Source organism: Diabrotica virgifera, chromosome 6, assembly GCF_917563875.1.
Source record: "Diabrotica virgifera virgifera chromosome 6, PGI_DIABVI_V3a".
In the NCBI taxonomy this organism is placed as follows: Eukaryota; Metazoa; Arthropoda; class Insecta; order Coleoptera; family Chrysomelidae; genus Diabrotica; species Diabrotica virgifera.
Window position 1 is genome coordinate 24,138,338 of NC_065448.1, and position 24,986 is coordinate 24,163,323.

The window sequence follows — 24,986 nt, forward strand, 5'->3', positions numbered from 1 at the left end:
GAAATCTTAGCTTTTTTTCTATAATTTTATATTTATTTAATTTATTCATTAAAATCAACTTAAACCCAAACAAGATTAGTATGATTGAATAGGTATTTTTAATACCTTTCAAACAAGATATCACTTGCCACAAGGTACCATTTAAAATTATCTGTCAAAGTAGCTCTGTAACGTCATCTGTCACTATTACGCCACCTGTTATGACTATTTGAGAAGCCTTCGTCCTTTTAATTCCTCCTTCCAAATTTTACTAATGTAAGTACCTAACCGTTCAAAATATACGAGGGGAGAGGGGACTTTTGACTAGTACTCTACATATTATAAATAATGTTGAAAAATGTGCTTACTTTGCCAATCCTTCTAGACATACACCCAAAATTTTTGTGTCGCTGGAGGTCTTCAAGATCCGAAAATAGACATTGAATATTATTTTTGTTATTTCCGTCAAATTTTTCTGTTTGACTTGTTTATTTTCTTCAGCTTTGGTTTCCATAAGTTCCTTCTCAACCTCCTTCAACTTTTTCTTTCTCTAAAAAAATATAAAAAGTCTGTCAAGAAGTTAATCAATTAGACCGTCAGATTCCAATAGAAGTTCAGCCACGATTTTATTCCTTATGCCTTTGACAGTGAAAGCTGAAATCAAAGAGAGTCAAATATGTGAAAACTATGGTGTTTCCTAAGGAAATCTGCGTAGAAATTGAATTTTCCTTTGTAAAGAAAACCGCATGTGCTGCGACGATTTTCTCCCTTATATTATACCATTTTACGCATCGATAGAGAATTATTGATTGTATTTTTAAAAATCTTGGACTACGGTTAATAGGGCAGTGCCCGTGATTTTAATTTTTTTCCTTGAAGGCTTGAAGACACTAGACGGCTTAAAAACGAATGATAAAAGCAAAGTGCATAAGCATATTAGGCCTGGATCCCGCGTACCAAAAATAGACCGGGACCTGGAAGTATTTGAGTATGCAAAACTGAGGACTGGCAACTATGTTCGGATTATTTTACCTGAGACCTTGAACAATGAAAAACTGAATATTGCCGAAAGGTGCGATGGCGCCTTGTTACCCCCCTCCCACCCCCTATGTTACGGGAAGATAAAAAGCGATTTTTCGCAAAAAAAAAGATTTTTGTTTGTATTTTTTGGGTCATTCTAAGCAAAAAATGTTCCTACAAGTTTTTTCGTAAAATGCATAGTTTTCGAGATAAACGCGGTTAAACTTTAAAAAATCCAAAAATTGCAATTTTTGAGCCCGAATATCTTTTAAGAATAAACTTGTAGGAACATTTTTTGCTTAGAATGGCCCAAGAAATACAAAAAATTGTTTTTTTTTGCGAAAAATCGCTGTTTATCTGCCCGTAACATAGGGGGGAGGGAAGGGGTAACAAGGCCCCATCGCACCTTCCGGCAAGATTCAGTTTTTCATTGTTCAAGGTCTCAGCTAAAAGAATCCGAACATAGTTGCCGGTCCTCAGGTTTTGCATACTCAAATGCTTCCAGAGCCCTGATTCTAAATCAAATTTCGACACTAAACAAGTCGCTTTCAATATGGCGACGTCGAAATGCGACTGTGCGAGCCTTGTGGATTTTCATTGAACTAACGAAATGACGTCACAAAATAGCGACTATCGAAATTAATAGCGACTCCAAAAAAGTGGTCGCTATTATAATTTCGATGTCGAAATTATTTGACACGGAGATGAATGAATGGCCAAAAGCGAGGTTAGGTTTAGTTTAGATGTGTTTTGTTTATTTCTTGCAAGGAAAACTAAAGCAAAAGGTATTAATATGGTTGGGTTTAATTGAAATTTGCTTGTTTTGAGGAATTAGATAGAATAGTATTAAATTAGAAATATAATAATTGAGAATGTCCACAACATGAATCATCAACTCAATGAAAGATGTAAGGTAATAATCTGGGAAAATTAGTAAAAAACAAGGAAAATTAATTACCAGCTATTTTATTGCTGGACATGCTGAAATCAAATCTTAAAGGCTGTATGACACTATGCATTTTCTTGTATCATTTCTAATATCGTTTCTGATATCAGAAGTTGTATCCATTTTCTTGTATCGTTTCTTGTACGTACATTTGTGCCCTGTATGACACTATGCAAGTTCTTGTATCGAAAATTATATGAAATTCGGCACGTGATTGGTCGAAATTTTGTTTGTCACCCTGTGTCACGTCTACAGCTGATTTTAAGGATTTTATAAACTTTTAAAAACATAACATTTTAATGTTAACCAGAATTTTTGCGTTGACTGTTGATTAATTGTGTTTTTATTTTGTTTTGACATTTGTGGTAAAATATTTGCATTAGAATTATCTGCAGTTTGATCCAAATTAGGAATTATATGTATATTGTATTTTCATCTATTAAAAAATTATGCAACATGAAACCCAAAGTTATAGTTTGAACTTAACTATTATAGGAGCTAAATATATGGTTATTAGTAGAACAGTAGTCCATACCAAACGAAAATTCGGGTTTTCCAAACAAAATCTTTAATTTTCAACTAAAATTTGAGAGAATTATTAATCAATAATTAAATAATTTGGTGACAGTGACATAAATCTTTTTTGTTATGAGTGTCTTGAAGATATGAAAATTTGTATGTACAAAGAGGACCGGAAATAAAAGGTATCTAATGGTTCAAAGATTAAAATCCTGTTGTTTATAACTCTGTCGCAAATGCCGGTCAAATTTGACCGGTTATAATTTTTTTTCTTCGAAAAGGGCACAGAAGCCGTGCCGTGCCCTTTTCAACAGCGTTAACTTAATTTAATTTAATCTAATATTTTCTGAGGGGTTCTATTTGTTTATAAGCCAAAAAACTGTTTCTTATAACATTCCTGAGACCGCTCAAATGGTCCAATTTCAATCCTGTAAGGTACGTTGAATAGGTATAGTGCTTTTTTATACGAAAATCATAGTTATTCTGGTGTATCATAATCTTTCTGGTTATTATTTCGACCGAAATTTTTTAATTAACATTTTAATTATTGCTAAACTATTGGTTAGATTGTCGCCGGTCTCCTGATATACAGAGAGGGGCTAAATTATGGAATAAATTCATTTTCTCTAAAATGGACGATTTTAGAGAAAAATCCCGAAACAGGTCGATTTTTATTTTTAAATTAAATTTTTTTGGCATATATTCCAAACTAGTGACGCCATCCATCCGAGCGTGATGACGTAATCGATTTTTTTAAATAGGACTAGGGGTTCGTGTTGTAGCTCATTTACAAAGGCGTTCAATTCTCTATTCAGTATTATAAACAGTAATATCATTATTTATACAGGGAGGCCAAAAATATTTTTGAATTAAATTAATTGACGCAAGAAGAAAAATGCATGTAATTTATTTAACTCAAAATACATTCTATTGCTGTCAGAAAATAGGAAAAAATGTTTATTTTGCAAATAAACATTGCTTTTAGCTTAAATTAAATGTTCAAACTGCCAATAGGTAGGAGGGAGGCTGTTTGTGATTTAATTTAAGCGAAAAGAAATGTTTTTTTGTGAAATAAACCTTTTTTTCTATTTTCTGACAGCAGTACAATGTATTTTGAGTTAAATAAATTACATACATTCTTCTTTTTGCGCCAATTAATTTAATTCAAAAATTATTTTTTGGCAACCCTGTATAAATATCTAATGATATTAATGTTTATATTACTGAATAGAGAATTGAACGCCGTTTTAAATGACCTACCACACGACCCCTATTCCCATTAACAAAATTATCGATTACGTCATCACGCTCAGATGGATGACGTCACTAGTATGAAATATATGCCAAAAAATTGTAATTTAAAAATAAAAATCGACCTCTTTCGGGATTTTGCTCCAAAATCGTCCGTTTTAAAGAAATGAATTTATTCCATAATTTAGCCCCTCTGTAAAATCTACTGTACTAAATCTTTCATGTCATCAAATATTTAATTATTGATAAATAATTAGGTACTTCCCTAAAATTTTAATTGAAAATTGCAAATTTTTTGGGAAAACTCGGATTTTCTGAGTAAAATTTTTGTTGAAGGAAATCGGAAAAAAATAACTTTGTGCAGAACTAAATTACGGTGAATTTTTATTTGAGTGTTTTTGGCTCAAAGGAAAAATCTTAGGAGTTACAGAGCACTAATTGAAAAAAAAGAAGATTTAGGAGTGCTAATTTGTTTATAAATAAAATAACACACTTTCTGCGGACTTGTCATACCCCATATTACTAATATATGCAATCTTAAGATTCGATTTTAGCAATAAAATAGCTGGTAAATAATTTTTCCCAAAAATGGCATTTTTTCAATAATTTTCCCAGACTATCAACAAATTCCAATAAACCGGAGCGCCAACCCAAATTCTGAGCAGTGTCAACATGATAAGGTTAATGTCCCCAGTTGTAACTAATATCGAAATGAATAAGAATCGCTATACTCTGCGGCTGTCATGGCGGTGTCGAAATGAAATTGCGACTGTCGAAATGAATTAGAATCAGGGCCCAGGGCCTGCACTAAAAAAAGTTTATTAATAGCAAGCTGAAAATTTATTAATAGCTTAACGGTATCTAGTCGGACAAACTTTGATGTATGGGAACACTGGAACAGGGGAAGTTTTAATTGTGGACTTACTTCTGGAAAAAAAACTTACTTTTCTTTCTTTTTTTGACATCTGCAATAACCTAGATTTATGTGACATCAACTTTTTCTGCTTCATATCTTGCTCTTTTTCTTGGTCCAAATTAACATCTCTTAGGTTTAATACTAAGAACACTTCAAGCATATCTACATGCACATGCAGATGGTTCTTTAAGTAGTTGTTTATAATTCTAAGAATCTAAAAAACAATTATTTAAACAAACTTTGTACTATTATTAATAAAAAATGTCACGAAAGTACTTCTACTCTTATAAGAGCGTAAGCGCAAAATTTTCTGCCAATGCTTTTTAAATGCATTCATTTTTTTCGAATCCTGAGAGAACTGTAAGTATTTTTGAAAAATTTAAACACAGAATGAAAGATTATACAGAGTGAGTGTAATTTGGAATAAATACAATAGTTCAAATACTAATTGTTTTTTTGAAAAATGCTCACACCTGTCGATTAGTATTTCAAATCAAAATTTTTAGATACAATAATAATGTGTACAGGGTGTCCCAATTTAGAGATATAACGTCATCGTTCATTTTCTTAAATGGCAAAATTGTCATTTTAATATCTATTTTGATTGGGTGTGTAAAGTCATACATAACTGCAAAATATCAAATTTTTATTCCCTATCATTTACAAGATGTCATCTCTAAATTGGGACACCCTGTATACATTATTATTGTATGTAAAAAATTTCGATTTGAAATACTAATCGACAGGTCTGAACATTTCTCAAAAAAACAATTAGTATTTGAACTATTTAATTTATTCCAATTTACAGATATAACTTTGGTTTTTATAGTATCTTGTAAATGGTACGGAATAAAAATTTAATATTTTACAGTTATGTATAACTTTACACACCCTTTCAAAATAGTTATCAAAATGACAGTGTTGCCTTTTAAGAAAATCAACGATGGCGTCATATCTCTAAATTGGGACACCTATATACATTATTATTGTGTGTAAAAAATTTCGATTTGAAATACTAATCGACAGATATGAGCATTTTTCAAAAAAACAGTTAGTATTTGAACCATTGAATTTATTCCAAATTACAGGCTCACTCTGTATAATATTATTACTGACGGTAGAAAGTCCCTGAAAACTTCTATAATGTCTATTTTAATAAGTTAGAGGGGTGAAAAAGACGAGAAGATTGAGTGTGATTTTTAATTTCAAATATCTCATTCAAAAGAAACTTTTTGTTTATTCTAAGGGACTTTTTACCCTCGGTAATGATGTAATAGATAGGAAAAAACATTGGATGACTGAAGAAACTCTCAACCTTGTAGAAGAAAGACGAAAACTTAGAAACGGCACGTCAAGTTCAATACAAATAGAGATAAGCACCATAAATACAACTATAAAACACTTGTGCAGAAGGAACAAAAATAATTATATAAAAAGCATATGTGAACAAATAGAGGAACATGCTGACCGCCAAGAATCTAGAGAACTTTTCACCAAAGTAAAATATCTAGCGAGAGAATTCAAACCACAGACATAGATCATCAAAGATAATAGTGGAAATACCATAACAAACCCAGACGGTATCGTAGAGGTGTGGAAAAAATATTGTGAAATACTATTCTCTAACAACGACCCAGACCATAATACAGAGAAAAGAAGTTATGAAAAAGAACCTCAAATATTGAAATAGGCTAAGAACGGTGAGTACAGAATATGGTTTGAAAATAAATATACAGATAACCAAAGTAATGATCATCGATAGAATCAGAAACAACCAACCGGAGATAAGAGACTTGGCAGGTTACGAAGTGGTCAGACAATTTAATTACTTAGGCTCCGTTATTACTAACAGTGGAAGATGCGAAGACGAGATCCGTAGGCGCATCATAATGGCCAGATCGGCAACAGCCAAACTCACAAAAATATGGAAGAATACTGACATTACAAAAAACACAAAATTACGCCTTGTTCGAGCGTTAATATTTCCTATCGCCACCAACGCTTCAGAGACTTGGACCATCAAAAAAGCAGATTCAAAACGTATAATGGCATTTGAAATGTGGGTCTACCGGAGAATGTTGCAGATACCATGGACCGCCCATCGCACAAATAATTCAATATTAGCCGAACTTAACATAAAAGCTAGACTCAGCACAACTATCAACCAAAATATACTGAGGTATTTTGGACATATAACTAGAAGAGAAGGCATGGAACGAATGATAGTTGAAGGCAACGTAGAGGGCAGAAGATCCAGAGGAAGATCTCCATTACGATGGTCGGACCAAATAAAGGACATGACTGGTTACTCATTCTCCGAAGCGAAACAACACGCACAGGAGAGAGAGAACTGGACAGAAATAGTCATAGACCAGGGCGCATCTGTAAAAATATTAGTACATTTGGACGTTGAGAGGTGACTCAATTTTTTTTGCAGAAATTGCTTGAAAATAAATCAAATAATAATAATTGAGTTATCCTCCCTCTCAAAAAGGTCCGGAACATTGTTTAAATAATCAAAATGTCAAAAAATTCGATCTTTTTCTTCGTTTTTTTGATTATAACTTTAAAAGTATTCATTTCCGAGAAAAGTTGTACTGACATAAAAGTTGCGTAGTTAAATTTTCTACAATATAGAATTGGTTAAAAATTTAAAAAATAGTCACCCTTGTTGCAAAATAACAATAATTGCGAAAAAACCATACAAAAACAAGTATTCGCATTTTACGTTTTTCAACCATTTATGCTACACTTAGGACCTTCATATTTCACCCAGAAAAACTTTATGATACAGCAAAGCAATACTGTAAATTTCGTTAAGATCTGTTCAACAGATTGTGCAAAATAAATTTTGCAATCCAGCTTTCGTAAAAAAAATTCATTTTTTCAAAATGTTACAGGACTGAAAATAAAGCAGATAGCAAGTTGAATTTTTTTTGCATATAGAAGTCTACTGTACCTTTCATTTGCAATTTTGCAAAATTAAAATCAATTAACACCACGGCGTCAGGAATTTTTTAAAATAAACATTAATTATTGTTGCTACGCGCAGGACAGCGGATAGTTTGCTCTGATTGGGCATTCCAATGACCTTTGATAATGATTGATACATTTTAATTTTTATTAAATTTCGATATAAATAAATAAATTTGTTTATTGCAAAATAAAAACACATACTCTATCCTTTGAAATAACACTTTTATTAGCAAAAACTTTCTTTGTTCATATATTTTAACTTAAAAAATAAAAGTTTATTATTTTTAAACATATGCAATTGTTTAAACAATATTTCACAAACAATAATAAAATAAGTTTGATTTTTGTGCAATTAAAATATTAAAATACAACAAAATATAGAGTAAGAAAATAATATATTAGATAAAGATTGGAAGAAATTTTGGTGGAAATCAACTTGTGTGAATCGAACACCGCTGTCCTGCGCGTAGCACCAAAAATTATTGTTTATTTAAAAAATTTCTTGACGCCGTGGTAATTAATCGATTTTAATTTTGCAAATTGCAAATGAAAGGTACAGTACACTTCTATAAACAAAAAAAAATTCAACTTGCTATCTGCTTTATTTTCAGTCCTGTAACATTTTGAAAAAATAATTTTTTTTTGCGAAAGCTGGATTGCAAAATTTATTTTGCAAAATCTATTGAACCGATCTTAATAAAATTTACAGTATTGTTTTACTGTATCATAATGTTCTTCTGGGTGAAATATGAAGGTCCTAAGTGTAGCATAAATGGTTGAAAAACGTAAAATGCGAATACTTGTTTTTGTATGGTTTGTTCACAATTATTGCTATTTTGCAACTAGGGTAACAATTTTTTAAATTTTTAACCAATTTTACATTATAGGAAATTTAATTACGCAACTTTTATGTCAGTACAACTTTTCTCGGAAATGAATACTTTTAAAGTTATAATCAAAAAACGAAGAAAAAAATCGAATTTTTCCCTAATTTTTGGACATTTTGATTATTTAAACAATGTTCCGGACCTTTTTGAGAGGGAGGATAACTCAAATATTATTATTTGATTTATTTTCAAGCAATTTCTGCAAAAAAATTTGAGTCACCTCTCAACGTCCATCTCAAAACAGATGCGCCCTAGACTATCAAACGACTTACATGACGCCACTACATCCTTACGAAGGAGAATAGATAGAGGAGAAATGATGTAATATTTCATTCTGATTCTAAAAAAATTAACACCATATCCGAGGTGATATTTTCCAAATCGAACATTCGCCATCTTTGTCATACAATGCACTCAGTCGGACAGAATGTGGTGACAAGATCGTGACAAACAAGGCTACTAAATATTTGAAACGGATTCAGGGATATTTTGAGTTGTTTATTTTGTACGTATTTTGTTGTTCAAGATGTTCAAAATTTATCTAAAGGTATGATTCCGACATCGACGGCAGCGGCAGACGGCAACTGCAAACGGCAGTTACAGTTGTTACCATGACATACGTATTTACTTTACACTATTAATTTGTAGAATTATTAGAAACTGACGTTCTGCCGGACAGCAATTGCAGATGTCGGAATCAGTCTCATACAAATTAAGGTATCTGAAGGTAATATCGCCAAGCTAAGGTTTAGAATTTTTTGTTGGATAGTGGGTTATATAAAAAAAATGTCACAACTTGAGCTATTCAATGAACTACTACTTGAAATTACGTAGAATCCACTAAAATAATAACTTGGATATTTTTACACATTTACTGGACAATTTAAAAAAAAAAGTAATCTTTGGCGATATTTCCAACCCTTGTTGGCAATATCGCCAACCTATTATTTCGAATGCAATACGGTCTAACAATTGAACATTATACTTCAAAATGATATATTTGCTGAAAAATAACAATAAGTAAGTATTTAAGAACAATAAGATTTCTGTACCATAATCTGGAGTGGTTAGCATAGGTATCTGAAAATGAAGTGTCATGTTTTTCTTCATCTGATGTTTCCATCTCACTTAACTCGATATCATCAGAATCACTGTTGCTTGTCGATGACTCTAATTTTTCCAACCTTCGACATATCTGGAGAAGGTTGCCAAGGCAACCTTCTCCAAGTAGGGATAGTAACGCCAAGGCGTTATTACCATCCATTGGACTTGGCGATGTTACTGACATGCACATAAATTGTTTGTAATTTGGTTTTCGAAGATAAGCAAAACTATCTTAAAAATCTGAATGCATCATTGTATTCCTTAGGAAACAAAGTACAAATCACTGAAATCAAATAAAATTACTCATCAATAACGCCGCTCCAATCTAATAAACAAAATATGTAAAATTATAAACGGTACTCCTTCTACACCGAACACTGATACTCAACTGTCCTAAACACCACTGGCGAATCTAAGGTCATCGCAAACATGATCACGTGATTTATAATAGTATGAGGAACATATCCATGTTGCCATTTATTATTTAGCAAACGTACTTTCTGAGAAATCACGAGCTGGCGATATCACCAAGCTGGCGTTATTGCCTGCACATACCTTAATAGTGCAACGTAGTGACGTCTGTCACGACGACAACTGCAACTACCGTCTGCTGCCTGCCGTCGATGTCGGAATCGTACCTTAAGCGTTCCATAGTAACAATATGCCATAAAAATGGTAGATTTATCTAAATAAACAGACTGCGGTGGCTAGTCCACTTAGAGAGAATGAATGATGTGAAGCCGTCGAAACACATTTGTAGCCAGAGACCAGATGGAGTGAGAAGAGGAGGCAGGCCCATAGCACGAGTTAAGGACCCAGTGGAAGACGACTTGCGATAGTTAGGGAGTGCGAAATTGGACAACCAAGGCGAAGGATGGGAAGGAATGGAAGCTGATTCTGGAACAGGCCAAGACCCACCATGGGTTGTAGAACCAATGATGATGATGATATAATAATATAGTTACCTTCAAAGTTATTTCATCTTTTTTATCTTCTTTAAATACTGTCTTCACGGATGTTTTAACCAGTTCCCTAACAGATTTGTCGCGGTTATTTAAAAATGGAACTACTGCTTGAGCAATATTCTGCGAAAAATTAAAATACGGATGTGTAATTAATAATTCGCACATAGCTTGTATTGCTAATACTCCTAACGTTAATTCTTCCTGAAATATACAAATTTTAACATAGCTGCATTTGTCACTCAAATAATAGGTATTGGGCCAAAGAATACCCCAACCAACAAGAAGCGAAAGCATCGACAATTTCACGATCCAAATTTCTATGAGCATGTACGATCCGCCATGTTTCATGTATGTTACTTCTTATTTCTCAACCTAACCCCTAACAATGCTTGTTGAACCTAACAAACAATGTGAACGTGTTTGTAAAATTATTGTGTTGTCTGGTCTTTTCTAATTGTAGAAAAAGGATAATACTATTAAACATATATACTCCGTCTAATATACTTACCGTTGCACGTAATCCGCGTCATAGCCCGTTCACATGATACCAATACGACATATTTAGACGGTAGGTGTGTTCTTTTTTAGAATCATTTTGCCGAGTACACTGAAATTACAGCCACTAGACATATTTTATTATGTACGCGTAGAAATAATATTTGAAGATCTATTAATGTTAACTTAAAGAAATACACAATAATATGTTTCATTTAATTTATATAAATGGATTATAAAGCGTGTTTATGAAGCACATTTGTTCGGAACACACTGTAACTGTAATCGAACGAAGGTGATATTTTGGCATAAATTGGTAACATTTATTTGACAGTTGCGGTGATGACACTTCATATTTGTTTTTATTCTTTACTATAAGTATTTGTTTTATTATATTTACTGTTTTCATTATTTACTTTAACGTAAGATTATAACTTAATTCTTGTTTTCTATTTCTAAAATTTTTATTTATTTACATTGAATATTTAATTTGTTTTGTTATATAATCCACTTCCTCAAAAATTATGTGATATATTTGATTTAAAATGAATTCAATAATTGTTTGTAATTGGGCAACAATGTCAACTTAGATCTCTGACGTAGATAATGACGTGCAAAGGTAAGTATATTAGACGAACAGTACATATATTGTTAAAATAAACTCTCATTGTGATGGCTCCACGCAAAGGTGGATTTTCTTGTGTGGTTCGTACTGGGATGCCCCACTAGATCGTGAACACACAATAATTCTCCTTTCAATACCGAGAAATCGTAGCAGGTAAACGATCGTAGGGCAATGAGAGAAGTTCCTTTTAAACATCCATGTGATTCATTTTCATATACGTACCTATCTATTAAAATTATTTATTCCCAGATTTTTAATAAAGAATAAAAACAATTTAAACATACCTATTTATTGTTTTATTTAATTTGCAATAGTTATTTCCAGTAAACAAACATTTGCTTAATTTTTTTCAGATCATTAAGTATTTGTCTTAGCACCCAATTCAAACTATGTTTTCGTTATCGTACATTTGAAATCTAACAAAATTTGTGATGGGATAAATGTGATATATCCAAGAGAATTGAATTTGGTACAGTAAAACCAGAAGTTCCGGAAAACTCAGATGCACAGAAAGAAATCGAAGGTGAATAAAGTCATTCTAGCCTCAGACGCAGGAAAAAATGCCGCAAAGAAATTCCTCAAAAGGTAACAAAAAAAGTCATCAACCTAAGACAAAGTTAATAGACAAAAGTATAATTCTGTACTAAGTAAAAAGTTCTTGGGTCAAAAAATCGATTTTGACAAGTTTTTTAGTACGAAAAAAAAGTAATAGTAATCGATATAAATTTCCATCTCTATTTTGAAATTAACCATTAAATTCAACTAAGCATTCAAAATCCATCACGTTTCATCGGTTTTTTGAACGTACAAAACTTGGTCAAAATCGATATTTTTAACTTAAGAGCTTTTTACTTATCACTACAAAATTGATATATGAATTAATACAATTTTACAGAAAAAAAAACAATTCATATAAAACAGATCAACTTAAAAAACACTAGTTTTAATTATTACTTTGTTTCTCAGTGCAACTCAAAATTTACTACTGTTTTGAACCAATTCCTCATTACTTCTCTTAGTGTAGTGTGATGGATTAGTCCTACCATTCTCCAACCGATATTTCTGTCCCCTGTACATCAAAAGGTGCCGACAATGCTTTCGCTTCTTGTTGGTTGGGGTATTCTTTGATTGGGCCCACACTTGAAAAAAAATGATTATCTCCCTCGTGAGACTTCGTTTATTCAGTTATTCATGTCGAGTCTGAAAACTTTTCTAACAAAAAAAAATTTAGAAAATCATCCTTCCATCTTTTTCATCTACCGTCTGGTCTCTCAAAAAATATTGTCTTTAACGCTCTTTCCTCTGATCTTACCACATGACCTGCCTATCCCTTTGAGGGCCAAATATCACTTCTGGGTCCAAATATCAGTCCGACAACGTATCCTAAAAAATTTGTCGGACAATGCTACCAGTTAATTGTAAATATTTTTATCAAACAATCGAAGTATGACTTCTTACGTGCGTAAAAAGTACACACACATTCTTTTTTTTTGCAGGATTGTTTACAATTCACTGGTAATATTGTCCGACAAATTTTTAAGGGTACTACACTTGTCGGACGCACCAAAGTTTAGAAACCCCTATATTTACGAAACGCACCCCTCTCGAAAATTTTCCATTTTAGAAAAGTTGTCTGTCTCGACATGAATAACTGAATAAACGAAGTCTCATGAAGGAATTGTTTTTAAGAATTCACAAGGAAAAAGTTTTCCTGTGGTTGACTGTATACCATGTAATACAAAAAAAAACCAGTAAAATCCTGTATAAAAGGTATATTTAAAAATTACTTACTTTACCTTTTCAATCGGTCATTACCAAAATATAACACTCATCTTTATTAAAACCAATTAAAGTCTAATAATTCTCTTTCTAGGTCTCGTTCATGTTCCTTTTCCCACTAATTCCCTCACAGACATCTCATACCCCCAGCCCCGACTGTCATCATCCTATTACGGTTTTGGTTTTTGGACCCTTAGGGATCCGGGCAGCCTGCGAAGACTTTAAGAATTAGTCGCCTAAGTTTGAGCTTGTGCTTTGTTAATGGTACATCCCCCAGATTATTTAAGACATTTTTACACCTTAGTCACCCCTATTGTGATCTCTTACACACTTACCCACATAAACTCCAACAGCTACCAATAAATTAAATAAATTCGATAACTTTAATCAACACAAATTGCTTTTTAAATCTTAGATCTCTGGATAATAAGGTTTTTTTTACTGAATTTAGTTATTGAACACGAAAATTTTGTGTAATATGGTTTGCCTAACTGCACTTACAGTATACGTGAATACATTTTTAATTATAACAACTACAGTATTTCTCATGATCATCTTTCAGTGCGTCACAGTTTTTCGATTTCTTTCTAACGCATTAAATTGTATGTGACAGAAAAAAAGGCACGTCAGTGATTAGATTTCGTCGGTGACATTTTTATAACATTTCTTCTAGTTATTCTAGTTGTCGATAGATGGCGCCATAATAAAAAAAAATTTTTTAATTAGATCATAATATTACAAATATAATCTGTATAATTTATAAGACTATACAAATCAAAGAAAATACCATTTTATAAATGCAAAGAAACACATTTGATTTGTTTTTATTCCAAATTGAAAATAAAATGTGACAACTGTCAGATTTAACTAAAATGTCATGTTAGAATAAATGTCATAAATGTGTATTATCACGGACTTACCCTTTTTCCTATCATTTGTTACGCACTGAAAAATGATCATGAAAAGGACAATAGCTTGACATAACAATGAATTCTAAATGATAATTTTCACAATGGAGTGTGTTGTTACATCATTTCTAATTTTAACATGCTGTACAACTTAGTCTTAAATATGACAGGTTAATTTTTAACTTCTTGTGGAACTGTCATTTCTGTCTTGTCATCGTTCAGAGGTCCTATCCATCTCATTGTCACTTGCCGTCATACATTCAACATGTAAACAAGTCAAATCCACATCTCAGATGTTACCTGGGGCAGATTAGCTAAATATTTTAAACATCCATACTTTATGTAGCTTTTTAAACCAATGTTTCCTTGACGGACTTCTTTTACTGGGCTTTGACCCTAATATTTTTGTTAAATACTATCTTGGTGGTTAGCATGTACATTGCACGTGAGTATAACTGATATTTTTTTAACCCTAGTCAAAATTTCAATATCTTTTGTATTATTTTATCAGGTTATATTAATTTTAGGCAAGCACTGATGATGACTGGTAAACCAGTCGAAAACTAGTTATGTTATTTTGGTGTGGCTTCTTTGAGGGTTTTTAAATATACCTTTTATACAGGATTTTACTGTTTTTTTTTAATTGTTTTTAAGTGTGGGGCTATAATACTTACTTCTGATCTTTTGCGTGTATCTCCTCTTTTCTTAAACAACACTAAAGCATACTTTTCTAGTTTCTGTAAGAACTTTTTGTAATATAACAGGAGGTTTTCTTCGTATTTTTGCAGCTTTAATGTGTCCTTTTTCACTGAAATGTAAGAGAAGCGTTTTAGTTGGGGAGCAGTTCGTTATTAGAGTGCGGAGTGTTGTTTGCCGTAATTTAATTATTTTTAAAACTGATATAACAATTTGTTAGCAGAATCTAGTGTTGTTTGCCATAATTTGGCAAATGCCATAAGGCATGCAAATACATTTCCTACATTTGATAAGAAGGTAATTGAGGTAATTAAAAAAGAAGTAAAAATCCACAAGGAAAAGAAAGAATTTTTCCTACAGCTGGCTGCATACTGTAAACCATTCACAAACATTTTTAATGAAAAATCCTTTGTAAAATATATAAAATTTATTAAAATCCCTTTAACAGGTTGATCGATAACGACGGCTACTTATGCCAGTCAATGGTAGCAAGAATAGGATATTACCTCCGAATTCTATCCTACTGCATGGATTTTAATGAAATTTTGGGCCTAGCCTCTACTTATCTTCTAATTCAAAGTCTACCCTATGCCGATGTGTGCTTTTATCTTGGGGGTGGTTCCCACCCCATCTTAGGGGTGAAAAATTTTTTGGTTAAAATTGCCACGGAACTCGCTAGAGTTCCTAATTCTAAGCAAAAACTGTTCTATAATTTTTTTTTGAAAACTCAATACTTTTTGAGGTATTCGTGGTTGAAAATTGGCCATTTTCATTGAAACATAATACCTTTTCGAACGGTTTTTTGCGAATACCTTAAAAACTATGCATCTAACTAAAAAAATTATATTAACCTTTAACTACACGCGCTGGCGTATTTTGTACGCCAGATATAAGAATTCTACTGCAAATATATTTCAAAATTTAATTTTTGACCTTGTTTATCTCTCTAACCTATCACTGGAATGTGCTTTACAATTTGGTTTTAGTTTCGTTATAATCGGTGTTCTGGGAAGATCGTAATTTACAGTTTATTATTTGTTGTTTCCGGTGGTGGACAATATACGCCACGATTATATTAATATAAGTCGTAATATAAGTATATATTTCAATTGTTTTTTAGTCATTATGGCACAAAATATATTTTTCTTTATAAACAATACTTTTTCTCCTGTAAAAAATCACATTGCAAAAAAATTTTTCGGATTCCATGATTCCAGTTATTAATCCCAATTGGCTGAGAAGGAACTCCAAGTATTCACTGATGCCGAATAAGGAAATAATAACTAAGTGTATTTTTTCAAAAAAAAAACAAATCCGATGTTCTTAAGTGTATTTTCTTGTGGCGTATAAAGTACGCCACGAGTGTAGTTATATTATAACTTGATGCGCGGGTAGTTAAAGGTTAAACTTTTTTTTTGTACGTTATAAAAAGCAAAGAGACGCTTGACTTCATAAATCTTCTAGTTATCATACAAAAAGAGATATGGTAGGTGAAAATAGTTTGTTTTTTGGTACATTCTCAAATTGGTGTATTCAACTTGAAATAACAGAGAAACGGTCGATTTTAGGTGTATAATGCCACTAATACCTTTTGTAGTGCTTGAAAAGACCTTTAAAATGAGCTATATTAAAGGTCCATTACATTAAAACTAAGCGAGATATGCTGCAAACAAAATTGATAACTAATGTATTTTAAGAAAAAATGAGAAGTAATTTTAGCCCCTATCCACCAAAATGTAAATGCATCGTTTTCCTTCCACAATACCTTTTATTATAGTGTTATTTCTATGTTAAAAAAATTGGACGGGTTTAAAATGAATGGTTTTTGAAAAAAAAAAGATCAAATTATAGAGAGCATTTTTAAATTTTTTTAAAAATCTTCCTTTTTCTCCATGTAACTTGAAAATAATAAGAGATACTGTAATGAAAAATAAAAAGGAAATTTTTATCTGAAAAAGCCCTACATTTTTGTGTGGTATCTTTTTTTCGTATCTCTTATCTTTTTCGAGTTACATGGAGGAAAGGGAAGATTTTTAAGAAAATTTAAAAATGCGCTCTATAATTTTGATCTTATTTTTTTCACAAACCATTTATTTTTATCCAGTCCAACTTTTTGAACATAGAAATAACACTATAATACAAAGTATTGTAGAAGGAAAACGATGTATTTAAATTCTGATGGATGAGGGGTTAAATATACTTCTCATTTCTTCTTAAAATACATTAGTCATCAACTTTTTTGCAGAATATCTCGCTTAGTTTGAATGTAATCGACATTTAGTATTACTCATTTTAAAGGTCTTTTCAGGCACTACAAAAGTTATTAGTATCATTATACACCTAAAATCTACAGTTTCTCTGTTATTTCAAGTTGAATACATCGATTTGAGCATGCAGCAAAAAAACAAACTCTTCTTACCTACTATATCCCTCTTTGTATTTTAACTAGAAGATTTATGAAGGAACGAATCTCTTTGTTTTTTATAACATACAGAAATATTTTATATAGTTTTTTTGTTAGATGCATAATTTTTAAGGTATTCGCAAAACCCGCCCGAAAAGGTGTCATTTTTCAATGAAAATGGCCAATTTTCAACCACGAATAACTCAAAAACTATTGAGTTTTCAAAAAATAATTATAGAACAGTTTTTGCTTAAAATTGGGTTCTCTAGCCTCTTCCATGCCTATTTTAACCAAAACATGTTTCACTCCCGAGAAGGACTGGGAACCACCCCCAAGATAAAAGCGCACATCGGCATAGGGTAGACTTTGTTTCTTGATCTATTCCCTACTTACTGTGAAAATATCAAGTAAATCGATGTAGTAGGATGGAATTCGGAGCCAAATATCCTCATTGACTGCCCTAACTCCGTGAGTCTTACTTCGATTATGTGATCTATACTCCGATCGGAGCAGCCGGCAGCATCGAAGGTTGCCGGCACACTCCAATCGGAGTAATCGGCAATCAAACTGTTACGGGCTACATCACAAAACGTTTTCGATATTTAAAAATATTATCAGTGTTTAAAACTGTTTGATCACAGGCCGAGCAACCAAAGAAATATCAGGGTATTTACCCTTTAAATGATATAAAAAATTGTATATTAGCATATTTGATTACAATTCCAAAGGATGAATAACATTTATAAAGAATTAGGCCCATGGGCACAGCATGACTCACCCATCACGGGGGTTGCTAAACAGGTAGATACTCATGGGCTTTACTACATGAAGACTGTTAGATCGCAACTAATAGCCTTACACTGTTACTAATAAACCAAGTATAAAAGTTATACTGAGAATAAATCAGGTATAGGCAAAATCACTACCAATAAACATGGAATAACTCAGATATAGGTTATACTTGGTATAAGAATTTAGTCCAAATTTATACCAACCCACACCCTTGTTTAAGTCTGGTATAAACTATTTTATGACTGTCAATGGCATCAAAGGCAAAAATATATTATCTTTTGATTTGTTTTGTGAGGAATTATATAATAAAAAAATGGGTTAAAAGGTATTGCGGCTGTCGAAGAAGTTGATAATTTAATTAATATGATAGAAAATACACGAAAAAGGAAACTTTTCAAAGATACAATAAATCCCTTTTCACAATACACCGCTAAGGAATTCAGAAATAAATATCACTTTTCTAAAGAGGGTGTAAGGTTTTTAAGTCCAGAGAAATAAGGTTTTTGTCGCGAAACTTGAGCAACCAGGTTGCAGATGGGTTTTTTGGGTACTATATACCTAAGACATTATAAATACAAAAATGCCAATCACAATTGGGACGAGAATTTTAGTTATTAACAAATAAGGGTCAAAAATGGCAGTTTTTTCGTTTAAATCGCTACAGGCAATAATGGGGTAATTAAATATCTTATTTGGGGTATTAACCTTTTAGCAGATGAGCAAAGGTTTAAAATGGCAGTTTTTTAATTTTGGTCCGATGATTTGTTGTTTCGAAAATTGCAAAGTAAGACTAAAATTTCGAAAATTAAAAATTGGCTATAACTTTTGCAAAAATGAATTTAAGACTTTGATATTGCATGAAAAGTTAAATCAAATAGTCCATATAATGCCCAGAAAATTTCAAGATGATTCGTCAATTAGTTTAATTATTCAATTTGTTTCTCCCAAGAGTTCAGAAAATAATAATGATAAAGCAATTCTGTGGAAACCATATGAAAAAAAAAATGCTGCAATAAAAACTCATTTTTATTATTCCGAAAACATTTTACAAAAGTAGAGTTAATGTTGGCTTATAAACAATTTGAATAACTCTGTTAATATTGACTGTAGACTTAGGCACGCATGTGAAAGTTTGCAGAATGAGCGAAAGCGAGTTCTGCAATTCACATGAGTGCCTTAAAAATGTACTTTTTAACACGTATATCATACAATATTTTTTCTACAAACGTTATAAATGTATAAAATACAACATTTTTGTTAATTGCTGAAACCATGAAACCTATGACCCGTAAAAGGTAGAACTGGTTATCTACACTCGAGGGGAATGTCTAAAAATTCTTAGCGAAAATATTATACCGTTACATAAACTTGTTTTTTCTATAAACGTGTTAAAAATGCAATAATAGTTTAAATTAAATTTTAAAAAACCTTTTAAACCACCTTTCTCAAATTGCTCAAGTTGTACTATTAATATTAATGTTAATAAATGAAATATAAATATTCTGACGTTTCACAATTTGACAATTCACTTTTAACTGCAGTGCCTTAAAAATTTTAAAGCACTAGTGCTTTAAAGTAGCATTTTTAACGCTCCTATGGAGTGCTAAAAATTGCATTTTTAACACGGTTGTAGAATAGTTATTTATGAAACAGTTCGTGAAGTATGCTTTTTGCGAACGCACGCGATGTTTAGAGCACGAGCGACAACGGAGCGAGTGCTATACATCGCGTAAGTTCGCAAAAAGTACTTCACGCATAGTTTTATACAATATTTTATCTACGATAAACAAATAAAAAAACTGTAACTCTTCGTCACTGGAATTCATTTCTATTCTACAATTTTTGAGAACTTTGACATTTAAAAATTCTAATTTCTTTCAAACCAGAAAACTGTCAAAATATTTCTTGTAATTTATTGCTCATTATGTCATCACCATGACAACGCGAAAGTTAAGGATATTTGATTATATGAAAGTGTGTCAAAAACAGTGCGAAAAAGTAAGTCCCATTTAAAATACATTGTTACTTCACGCACACTTTAAACCCTTCACGCACTGCTATCTATAATGACAGTTTTCACAAACTAAAAACTTATACACAATATGACATAAAGTAGATAAAAACATATTTAAGGTAAAAATATATGCCACAGCTTTTGCCAACTAATATTTTTCCTATTAATGTTTTAAAGTTCAATGTTTTAAATTAATCAATCACTTTGACATTTATGTCAAATTTCCAGCAAAAATTCATTGATTTGTCACTACTGGCGCTCACGAACTTTTATGTATCCCCTCTACCTACAAGCTCACAGCGAATAACATATTAAAAAATCACTTAAATCGGACAACAGCTTTAGGAACTTCGAGACATTAAAAATGACCCATTTTTAAGGTGGTGCGTTAATTTCTTGGAGAAGTGTATTATCAGATCACCATAAAAAGTTTCGTTTAAAAAGAACTAAATTATCAAACCATTTTAAAATAATAAAACGATTTTTTATTTACTTACATTTAACTCCATCTGGCATCAAATTTTTGATCTCATATGATGGTAATATATCTTTGAACACCTCCAACAAAGATACAGTGATCAATTTTTTAACTGTTATGTAAAGTTGCGCAGCTTCTTCATCCATCAAGGACAGCAACGTTCGTAAATTCAAGACCTTCTCCTCTGGGTTTTCTAATAAACCAGAACTTAATGTTCCAATGTGAATTTTCATTTTGTTTATGACTTCGTTTCTTTTTGCTAATAGCTGAGCTGCTGAAATTGGTTCACCTGTATCAAATCCTGTAGATTCTAGAGAAAAATTGTTTCCTTCAGGTTCAGTTTCTTCAATTACCTCTTCTTCATTATTGACATCTGAAGCTTCTTCATCTTGTTCATCTGTATACATAAAAAAAGGATTAATTGCTCACGTTATATTTTAACATTCAAAAGTTTTGTTTTTATTTTGTCCGTTTGGTGGAAAAGCTCCATTAGATCAAGTGCTTTTTAGGTATATCAAAAACATACACTCACCGGCACAAAATTCCGCCACCCAAATTTTTTTATTAAGTTTGACAGTTTATAGAGTGGTATAACTTTATTATTTGTATTCCTATTTTCAAGATTCTTGCATCAGTTTATAGGTACATGTTTTGGTGTCGTTTGTTATTAATTCGGTAATAAAAATTGTTTGCTTAGATGACATTATACGGGAGTGAATGGAAGCGTTGTATTTTCTACTTACTTAAAAAAATTGTGTGGAAAAATTGGAAAAATTATCCTGGAGATATTCCTAAGATTTTGCTTTTTGAATTATCCTAATATCTCTTTTCTTGTAAGAGCTGTACAATTTTTTGTAAATAAAAACACTGATTGACTGTAACGATACGAAAACACTTCAATTTTTTTTAGTTTTCAGCTTTTGCAGAAAACATTATGTTTCATTTTACCCTGTATATCATACACGTATTATCTAATATTCGTTAAAAAATTACGCCGTGAAAAAATTCGTAAGTAGAATCCTAATGTTTCTACACTTTAGCGTAGATAGATATATTTTGGTGTTTACACAAGTGTCTGTTTCTTTGCGTTAAAAAATGCAAGTGAACGTTGAGTGGTTCATTATTGTTCACCATAAATGTGGGCAACTTCAACGTTCGCTATAAAGTTAATCTCTTTTCCATGTCAAGTCATATCCAGAATAAACATTGAGAAATTAAAAGTAGTGAAATAAGTGGACTGTTTGTTGTTCTTCTTACTTAAGTCAGTCCCATTTGGAATGATTAATTGGCTATCTTTTGTTAAGCCGAAATGGAATAGAATCATCTAATTGCGACCTATAAACACCAAAGATCGTCCAAATTACATCGTTTATTTTTCTAACTAATGGCTATAATTTATTGGCATCTTAACGCAGAGTTAGTGTATTGGTTTTTAATTCGCTAAACATTGTGTCATGCAAAAGAGCAGGGCTTAGCATTTTGCTAGCATTGGTTAATATTTGTCATCTGGAACGGTATCTCATTTTTGATTGGCTAGACTAACGTTTTGTGATATATTTGGGAGAAATGGTGCTTTTTGGGGCTGTTCTTGTTTCTGTAATTGGTTTTTGATTCGTCAATTGTTTTGTCATGAAAAGGACAATATTTTCTTGATTGGTTGGTCGGATCATGAGGTGTGAGCTGGAGGAAAGGTGGTATGTTTTCTGGGGTAGGAGCGATGAGGAGGTAGCTAAGATGAGCATTATCGATCAGCCAACGATGTAGAGAGGTCGAACTTCTGATTGTGCAGTGTCCAGTGATGTCTTCGTAAAACACTGGGAGAGTTTGCACTTAGGTGCAATTATGGAGATCGTCGATTTAGCTACAAAGTTTGATGGTCGGTAGTCAACGACCTTTATTTTTGTCTGGAAGACACCCCCTGTTCCTTTTGGAACGCATTTCATATTGGTCAAGCAGTTTTAATTAATAATCATGGTGAAATGAAGTCGTGTTTTTACGTCACACCAAGTTATATAAGTTACTAAAACAAGTAAAGCATTGCTGAACTTTTCAAACTACATACTCCTGTAAATTCGAGATTGTACCACATCAGTATTGTATTTTTGTAGTAGTGAAGTGAAAAGTGCTGCTACCGTATATCTGGACTTTGCGTTGGAAGCTGCAGGATATTAAAGCAGAGACACAAAGGTATCTACTTAATGTTGTATTTATTTGTATTTGTGGACAATACCTCTTAAAATAAAAAATGTAAAACCAGAAAGAGGTCAACCTTAATTTTTTTTATAATTTTTTTCTTTAATAAATAGTATTAATTTTTAATAATGTTGGCTTGTTACTAATTATCCATCTCCCTTATCTCTGGTCAACTGAGTAATAAATAATAAGGTAGGTTTTATTTATCTTTTTTATCTTTATTACATATCTTTATATGAATTTATATTTATCTTGAAATGATTATTTTTATTTAGTTACCTTTTAATTTGTTTGGTTTATTTAAAGAGTTTTTCTTTGTCTTCCCTTTCAAAACTAAAAGATCAAAGTGGCGCCCTTTCGGCCTTATACTGATTAATTTTTTAATTTAATTTTTTTATCCACTGTGTCCTAGTTTAGCTCTAGTAGCTATTTGCCCCTTTTTGTGTTTGTCTATTTTTTGTCTCTATTTCCCAGCTAATAAGAAAATGTAAAGAACCACACCCACATCTCTAACCGATTCTGAGCAACGGAGCCTTCGTTCATCCCATATGTGTTGACAACTTCTTCTTCTTTCCATTTTATTGCCACACATATTTATGGCACCCAACTTTAGGGCTTTGCCTTCTTTTCTTTCTCCACCTTGTTCATCGTTAATGTCACATGACTCATAAACATAAATATCTTAAATAAAGGTTGGATTGATAAGATTAGAATGACCCGCATGCAGCCCAGATCTCAATCCGATTGAGCATTTATGGGACGAATTAAAAATAGCTATTCGCCGTCTCCTATGCCTCCAAAAAATTTGGTACAGTTATGGCATGGCCCTGGTAGAGGAATATCGGGCTATTCCAAAGGCAAGGATACCACATCTTTATTCGATGCCGAACAGATTGAGAGCAGTCGTTACTACGAGAGGTGGACATACCCGCTATTGAATTGTTTTGTTTTGTTGTTAATTTTATTTTGTGTTGTTAATTTTAGTGCGTTTGATATTTTTAATTAAGTAAACCTTCAAACCAATGTTCTTATTTAGAGCTTTTAAAAGAAAAGAGATATCCGGATAATTCAAAAAACAAAATCTTAGGGATACTTCCAGGATAATACAAAAGGAGTATGTAACAAAATAAGCACTCTAATTTTTCCACAAATTTTTAAAATTGAGAGAAAATACAATGCTTCCATTCACACTCGTATAATGCCATCTAAGCAAATTTTTTTGTTACCGGAATACAAAATTCCGGAGTACAAATAATAAAGTTATACTTAAATTGTGAAACTTAATCAAAAATTTTGGGTGGCGGAATTTTGTGCAGGTGAGTGTATGTTTTTGATATACAGTAGAGCGTCGATTATCCGAACTAATTGGGGGACATAGGTGTTCGGAAAACCGATTTGTTCGGATAATCGAACTACAATATATTGATACATATTTAAAGTCATACATATTTATCCACAAGTGAATAAAAGCCATATTTATATACCTACATATTTATTTATATCTTGATAATGACAACTAGCAACTAAACAAAAAAGTGCAGTCTTTGCAACAACATAATTATTTTTGGATATAATATTGAAGAAAATTGAAGATATTTTAAGCGTCAATTACTAACGTTTGCTCGGTATTCGAGTGCGGGACGCGGGAGTCGATAGTTCGAATAAGCGGTCGTTCGGTTGATCGACGTTCGGATAATCGACGCTCTACTGTACCTAAAAAGCATTTGATCTAATGGAGCTTTTCCACTAAACGAACAAATTAAAAACAAAACTCAAACTCATGTTCAACAAAAGAACAAACTATGTACATATGTTTACTAATAGCAGGTACTGTACGAGACAATTAATAAAATCAAACCTTGGAGGTAAACTACACTAAGGTGACATGGCATTGTTTCTAATAGGTTTCTTTAATCCACTTATTTTAATAATTGGATTATACAAATCGGTTATATTTAGCATTAAAATATGGTCAACACACGCTAACACAGTTGCTCGAAATGACATACTTAGTGTAGTTTACCTCCGAGGTCCAGAAA

At 32.0% G+C, this 24,986-nt stretch overlaps 1 protein-coding gene across 8 annotated transcripts in view; it reads right to left on the bottom strand.

Annotated features, from left to right (window-relative positions):
* LOC114331221 (nucleolar complex protein 3 homolog) overlaps nucleotides 1-24,986 on the bottom strand; it is a 229,787-nt gene that overhangs the window by 13,406 nt on the left and 191,395 nt on the right. For all 8 annotated transcript variants that reach the window (XM_050654838.1, XM_050654840.1, XM_050654839.1 and 5 more), the window contains 5 exons: nucleotides 20,774-21,151; nucleotides 15,045-15,178; nucleotides 10,564-10,764; nucleotides 4,660-4,845; nucleotides 348-529 (listed from right to left, as the gene is read on the bottom strand). In XM_050654838.1, the coding sequence (XP_050510795.1) occupies nucleotides 348-529; nucleotides 4,660-4,845; nucleotides 10,564-10,764; nucleotides 15,045-15,178; nucleotides 20,774-21,151 (1,081 nt within the window). The remainder of the gene's footprint in view (nucleotides 1-347; nucleotides 530-4,659; nucleotides 4,846-10,563; nucleotides 10,765-15,044; nucleotides 15,179-20,773; nucleotides 21,152-24,986) is intronic.